Source organism: Limulus polyphemus, unplaced genomic scaffold (genome assembly GCF_000517525.1).
Source record: "Limulus polyphemus unplaced genomic scaffold, Limulus_polyphemus-2.1.2 Scaffold5935, whole genome shotgun sequence".
Classification (NCBI taxonomy): Eukaryota; Metazoa; Arthropoda; class Merostomata; order Xiphosura; family Limulidae; genus Limulus; species Limulus polyphemus.
Genome location: NW_013671545.1, coordinates 34,786 through 42,836, shown reverse-complemented (window position 1 = coordinate 42,836; position 8,051 = coordinate 34,786). Strand labels below are relative to the sequence as shown.

At 34.8% G+C, this 8,051-nt stretch overlaps 1 protein-coding gene across 1 annotated transcript in view; it reads left to right on the top strand.

The window, feature by feature from the left end:
* Positions 1 to 8,051, top strand: part of LOC106473155 (unconventional myosin-XVIIIa-like) — a gene marked incomplete at its 5' end in the record, with an annotated part of 39,825 nt that overhangs the window by 17,461 nt on the left and 14,313 nt on the right. The window contains 3 exons of the mRNA XM_013933834.1: positions 1,270 to 1,353; positions 2,586 to 2,723; positions 2,910 to 3,095. Coding sequence (XP_013789288.1) covers positions 1,270 to 1,353; positions 2,586 to 2,723; positions 2,910 to 3,095 — 408 coding nt within the window. The remainder of the gene's footprint in view (positions 1 to 1,269; positions 1,354 to 2,585; positions 2,724 to 2,909; positions 3,096 to 8,051) is intronic.

Sequence of the window (8,051 nt, the reverse complement as noted above, 5' to 3'; positions counted from 1 at the left end):
CGAAATTCATAACATAACAAACGCAACATGTGAGATCAAAAATATACCCCGTGATTCTGAGGGAGGCGAGAAACACGAAATCTGATTCTAGATGCCAGTTTAGCGACAATGTTAACCTTTCTCCAGACTTTCGCCATGTCTGGGTGACCTACTGGACACGTTTTGGCCATCCTTATAGGGGCTACACAATATAGATAATACACTTCCCCGAGCCATCTCTTGCTCGCTCCAAAGCTGTGGGAGAAGTTATCGGACGAAAAAACTCTCAAATACACAACATGAATTAAATAAACGAAAATTTACACTGAAAAGGGAACGGCCAAGGTCCATTCTAATTTTAACTATTTGAATGATATTTTACAACTGAAAGCAATCGAATTAGATCTGGTGAAATCATCTAAAAGAGTTGACTTAGTCCTTGACCATCTACAGTTTATAGTTTACGTGAGATTTATGAAAACATTTTCGCGGCTTTTTGTTTTAATAACACAGAAACAACTCGGCCGTTTATCTAAGGTAGTATCCCATGTAGGATGCTTGATGACACATAGAATTTATAACAACATATTTTCTCGTGTGCTAATTGATATTTAAATTTTCAGCGAACTCTTGAAGATGTGTGGAAACTTGAACCCTCTGGCAAACAGCTCGTGTTGAAATCAAATAATTGAAGTTCGGCAGTAAGAGAATGAGAACAAAACCATTCAGTCGAATCTTAAACCAAAATAACCAGTGTATTCGGTTAGTTTATAAATAGAAGAATCTGGTTATCTGTAATTGGCTTTACTTAAAATCATTTTCAAAAAACTGGTATATGAAGAAAACATTATTTAGATAAAATAAAAATGCTTCTCGTGTACAGAAAAGACAACAAGCACAGAAACACATATCATGAGTAAAGGTTACGCCTCCCCCCCCCCCATTGGCTCAGCGGAAAGTCTGAAGGTACATAACGTTAAAAACCGGGTTTCGATACCTTTTGTAGGCACAACACAGATAGCTCATCTTGTAGCTTTTCGCTTATCAACAAACAAGTGAACGTTATTATTACTGTACCTTCGCTGTTAACCAACTCCTCTAAATAACATTCAGACTGATTTTATACAGCTAATATCAAAATGTTCGATATTAGTACCATTTTAAACCTTATGGAAATGAGCCTTGTTATGTGACGTTTATCACCTTATTAATTAAGACTAACAATATGATGATTACTAAGTAACTGCTGTAATATAAACTATTTCTAAAATTAAAATTTCTTTTTTGTAGATGTCAAACGATCGTAGAAACCTCAACGAACAAACTTTACACATCTCTGATCTAGAGACAGAAAATCGAATTTTAAAGGAAAAGGTAAGAGCCATCCTGAAGGTTCTGAATGGTCGAAGGTAAGAAATAGTTGTAAATTAGTGAAATGTCACACGACCTGAAAAGTTGGTGTAAAGATTACTTGTTTAATTACAGTGGTAAGGATTTATCCTTGTAACATACTTTTTGTGATAAAATGATCTAAATATTACAGATATACTTTAAGATGGAATAATTACTTTTTGTCTTCTTTTTTCTTATTAGAAGTATTCCTTAACTAAGTGCAGTCAGTAAAAATGTTCACACAAGGACCTTCTGAAGATCCACTAGCTTTTACAACTATTTACTTACAGCCCATAAGTAATCCATATTTCCTTTTCAGCAATAACAATGTGTTTGAGGGGTTAGAAATCAAACTTCTTTTGAATTACTTACTTAGTATATAAAGTCTTCACATCAAGGTTTTTGAGAAAAGAATCTTATGTGAAATTATGATTACGTTCATACAGCAAATAAGATCATTAAGAAAACTGAAAACATAATATTAATTACACTTGTAAACAATAATTAAATATTTAATTGAACATACATATTTAAATTCTATGTCCGCTAGTGGCACAGCGGTAAGTCTGAAGACTTCTAACGCTAGAAACTGGGTTTCGATACGTGTGGAGGGTACAGCACATAGTGTAGCTTTGCGCCTAACAATAAACAAACAAACACGTTGTATATTTCACGTATTTGTATACAGAAAATAAACTTATGATATATCGAGTTACGTTTCACATTTTTTCTGTTTTGTAAAAATGTGTATAAAACTACACGAAGCACCCACCTGCCTGTGTCGTTGAATTAATGTGAGGAAAATTCTTGCTGCAGGGATTCGGTCCTTTCGAAACGCGAACAGCATCTAAAGTGTACCTGAACGTTAATACTGATCATATACACCCCACAATTTACACCCTGCCGGACACGTGATTTTCCAAGACAATAATATAACAAGCTACCACACTTGACCAGTATCATGACCGGACTAATTTTGAAACGAACTTGAAAGTCGTATTCGCCATCATGATATCCTGTAAGAAATCTGTGATCGTATTCTTCGATGAACAGCCGAATAAAAATAGATTCCAAGCTGTTATTGATACGAAAGGTTGTTATCCTGATATTAGCTGGTGGTGACTAATCCATGATATACGGTGTTCAGTGTGTTTTATTAGTCAGTATGTATAAGTTCATTGATAGCTTTTCTCGTTTGGTGGTTCTTGTTGTAGATGACTGAACTACAGAACAAAATTTCTCAACTAACCAGCCAAACTCAGGATCTTCAGGAAACAAAAAATCTCGAGATAACCGTTCAAGAGTTAGAATCTCGACTGCAGCTTGAGGACACAACAAAGAAACGTTTGGAGGTCAGAAGTGTTGTTTTTTTATTATAAAAAAAACAGATTTTCTTTTTCAAGTTTATTATCACTTGCACATTTTAATATATTAAATTATGAACTGTTCACGTATACAAATCCTAAACACAATTATTGAGATGATAGAGATCCTTATGATATTTTATAAATAAAGTTTGCAACTAATTTCACTAACAGAAACAAGTTGTAAAACTTGAAGAAGAACTTGAAAATCAGAAAGAACATCATGAAATGTTAAAGAACAAGGCTAAGCAGGCAGAAGAAACTCAGCGGCGGCTTCAGCGACAGATTGTAGAAATGCAGAAAGAAAATGGCACTTTGCAGCAGAAGGAATCTGAATCAGTCCGGAGGTGTTGCATTTTAGTAAGTAATCAGCCCGCTGATTACTTACTAAAATGCAACACCTCCGGGCTGATTACTTACTAAAATGCAACACCTTCTGATTACTTACTAAAATGCAACACCTTCGGGCTGATTACTTACTAAAATGCAACACCTTCGGGCTGATTACTTACTAAAATGCAACACCTTCGGGCCCGGAGGTTTTACATTTTGGTAAGTAATCAGCCCGGGGGTTTTGCATTTTAGTAAGTAATCAGCCCAGAGGTTTTGCATTTTAGTAAGTAATCCGCCCGGAGGTTTTACATTTTATTAAGCAATCAGCCCGGAGGTTTTGTATTTTAGTAAGTAATCAGCCCGGAGGTTTTGTATTTTATTAAGCAATCAGCCCGGAGGTTTTGTATTTTAGTAAGTGATCAGCCCGGATGTGTTGCATTTTAGTAAGTAGTTGTTATAACACTAAAGGGCCCGGCATGGCCGGGTGGTTAGGGCGCTTGACTCGCAATCTGAGAGTCGCGGGTTCGAATCCCCGTCACACCAAACATGCTCGCCATTTCAGCTGGGGGGGCATTATAATGTGACGGTCAATCCCACTATTCGTTAGTAAAAGAGTAGTCCAAGTGTTGACGATGGGTGGTGATGACTAGCTGCCTTCCCTCTAGTCTTACACTGCTAAATTAGGGACGGCTAGCGCAGATAGCCCTCGAGTAACTTTGCGCGAAGTTCAAAACAAATAACACTAAAAGTTATGATTACGAACATTATCCTGTGTTTTTCTAAGTGAAATATATTTTTATTTATATATTCATGCCTTTGACGATTCCAATTATCAAACAGAAAATCGTTATTATAATCTTGGGAAAAATTGAGCTGGATAATGTTTAATAGAAAACAATTAACAATAAACATCGGCTATACGATGTGATTCAGAAATCCATTGGCAGAAATGGAGAAGAATAGGAAAATAATTATTACAACATCATTGAGGTCATTGAAGGTCAGTGGGACAGCAGTAATTTTAACTATAGATGAACGAGAGCCATGTATGACAGTGCATCCTTTCTTTGCCCCAGATCTAGTAAGGAAGAAGAGATTCGTGTGCATCAGTGCCATTGTAGCTACGATATTACATTATAGTACTGATACGTCAATGTCGGGAGAGCAGACGATGGACACAGTAGATAGCTCAATGGGTTTTATATGTCGGGAGAGCAGACGATGGACACAGTAGATAGCTCAATGTGGCTTTGTTATAAAACAAACAATCAAACGAAAAACTATAAATCCTTTGGAAGATTTATTAAACTGCCTCATACACCAAATATGTCAATGACTGAGGTGTAGACATTTTAGCCCAAAATTACCAACGTCGATCGTCAAAATACAACTTATGTGTGTAAATGTATTTCAGAGGTCGTGTACTTTAGGTTCATGGAGGCGTATATTGACCATCTGGTTTAGCGGTAAGCCTGTGAATTAAAACGCTAAAAGCGGGTTTAGATACTTGTCGTGAACAAAGCAGACAGAACTTTATATGTAACTTTGTGCTTAACAACAAACAAATAAGATGTCATGTGGGCAGATCAAGAACATTAACCAACATTGATAATTAAGCCGCCTTGTTGCCATTAGTTATATTCGGATAACACTTTGAGCACAGCTATTTATCAATTGCCACCACTTCGTGATACTGTTAGAATGTTTATCTCATCTGCATATATATATATATATGTTAAAGTGTTCTTATTTGTGAAGCGATGTTGGTAATTTTTGGATTAAAATGTTTCATCTATCATTGTCTACAACTTTGAAATTTTAACTTTTGCTACATGATGCATATCAACAAAAAGTTTCGAAAGATATTACTTTGAAGTTAACCTTGGATGACCTCAAGGATATTGTCAAAATATAGGCCCACAATTCTTTATTCTATACTACTAAAAATTAATTTCGTATATATTTTCATTATTGAATTATTTTCCTGTCAATGGGCATGTCCACCAGTGGGGCAGCAATAAGTTTACGGAATTACAACAATAAAATCCGGGGTTCCGTTCTTTACAGCGGATATAGAACGTTGTGTATGTTTGTGCTAAAACAAGTAAATGGACTTTCTGAATAACCAATATAGTGTTTATCAGAAATATTTGAACTAATCCTGAAAATAATCGATAATGTAATGTTCAGTAGAAAAATATGAACGAGATCAAAAGAAAATGATTGGATAATGTTTATTAGGAAAAACATTAGGTAATTAAAACTTTATTAAATATCATTTATTATTGGAAAAATAAGTTAATCTTAGTTTGTTACAATTAACACTAAAAGTGGGAGTTTTTAATGAAATAAAATTATTAATTAAAAAGTATTAAAATACGTGTAGAATAACTTTTCGAATAAAAGTAACGAACGTTGAAAATAGTATTGAAAATCTTGATGTTGCTGGAATATTACAACTGGAATTGCAGTACTGAGTGAATTTGTTACTGCTTTGAAGGAGTGAAACAGTTATTGCAGAAAAATGAAAGCAAGACAGAGTGAAGTAATGGTATGATAGATTATTGACATATGAACTTATGCATTGTCACATATAGAATGAGACACTATAGTGAATGGAAAATTTATTCTTAAACCACTCACCCTCTTTTATTCAGAAATAAAATGTTTCAGCTTGAGAACGCCTCCATTTTTAGCCAGTTAGAAGTATAAGGTTCCATTTATTACATTTCAAGATTGTACAGTACAGGCTGCTCTAATAATCATTAATCACTCTAATTGTGAGCTTATTCATTACATACTGCTAGGTCTTAAGTTAAGAAAATTATAGATATATTAGTCCATAGTAAATGCGGTTTTCATATTTGATTATTTAACAAAAATGTTATACAAAAAGTAGAAATAGACAGTGTCCACATCGCAGTCAGTAATCTGTTGACTGTTCTAGCATGTAGAAAACAATCACATTTTTTGACAAACAAACATATCACTACAAAAGGAGTCAAAGTACCTAGTAATTTGGAAGTTTATTACAACATAGCAAACAAAATTTAGAAGTGCCGAAGATTTGTGCATCGAGTATGTGACAGCATAGCAAGAGCTTGAGAGCTTCCTGTAAAGCTTGTTAGTAAGACAACCAATGATGCAAAAGGGATTTAGAAATGAAATCCATGTACATCACAAGCTGAAAGAGAAAATGATACAGATACTGGTCGACACATAATTATGGAACTCCAAACGAGTGACTGTGTAAAATTGTAGAGGTCAGGGAAAATTCACAGGGGAAGGTCAGACTTTGTTACATGCTTACTCTGTAGAACACAGATAAGTTTATCTGTCTTCATGCGTTGAACTAAGATATTTAAATTAACGAATAATGGTTAGGATAGTTAGTTAAACCACATTACATCAATCAGTCTAGCTGATTAAATCACATTACATCAATCAGTCAGCTAATTAAACCACATCACATCAATCAGTCAGCTAATTAAACCACATTATATAAATCAGTCAGTTAATTAAACCACATTATCTCAATCAGTCAGCTAATCAAACCACATTACATCAATAATCTAGCTGATTAAATCATATTACATCAATCAGTCAGCTAATTAAACCACATTACATCAATCAGTCAGCTAATTAAACCACATTACATCAATCAGTCACCTAATTAAACCATGTAAAGTATATCTTTTAAAATATTCTATTTAGCTGACTGATTGATGTAATGTGGTTTAATTAGCTGACTGATTGATGTAATATGCTTTGTATACGTGGGACTTGTTCTCTAAAATTAACCGATTTGACTAGATGCACAACATGAGTCAAATAATTTTCAAGCTGGGATTAGCCCCACTATTGTCTGAGGAATGCTTGGCGTGGAAAGCCCCCTAAAGGAAGTTGAGTATTGACAATAATTTATAAGTATAGCTCACGAATAATGATAGTTTCAACGAAATGTTTAACCATATCCTATTTTGTCATCTAAATCATCTAGTTCACTTAAGGGTCAGAATCAGAATCCACTTCATTTTTTTCCATTTGCCAATTTTCACAATTATCATCACACTTGCAGGGTTCAATGCATTGCATCCCAAGTTTCTTGAAGCGATATCTACATATCTTCACACAGCCACACAGAGTTAATTATACAATTGAATTTCTTGCTGCTTCAACTTCATCATCTTTTCCTCAACCTCTAGTAACTATACATGATAGAAGAAGAATGGGTGAAGATAAACGTTTTAAAGTTTTGCCATTTGTCGGTGAGAGCTAGATACTGTCAACGCTTTCTTTGTGAATACTAAGTGGTTCAAATCATCTAGAGTTTTAAAATCCTGCCATTACAACTTGTTTATTAAGGGTCTTGCAGCATTATGATTTATGTTGGATATCTCGTAGCCTAACTTGAGCCTTGATGTGGCAAGGTTGTTGTTTTTGTCAATTCCTGATCATTTTTTTAAATCATATCCTGTCAAAGCGAGAATTGCTGGTAGTTATTTACAGCCTTCCTAACCTATAAATTAACCAGCTCCATGGATGACAATGCATCTTTTCTTTGCCCCAAATCCAGTAAGAAAGAAGAGCTTCGCGTGAACCAGTGGCATTTTAACTACGATATTACATTATAGTATTGCTACGTCAGTATCGGAAGAGCAGACGACAACTGTATCACAACCATTGGCTTTAGAGTACATGCAGTGTTAGAGCATCCTTGTATCAGCCTCTTCGTGGTTGAGAAAAGAACAGAAGAAATATAAAGTTTTACTGAAGAAAACTTTTGATATTCATACAGGAGATTCTAGAAGTAATGCAATAGAAATGTGAAAAATGTAAGATAAAAACTATTTTAAATCTTAACATGAATATCACTTTGCATTCAGGCTAGTCAGAGTCTGGATGAAGCTCTGACTCCAGAAATATATAACCCGGCATGGCCAGGTGGTTTGGGCACTTGACTCGCAATCTGAGGTTTCGAAT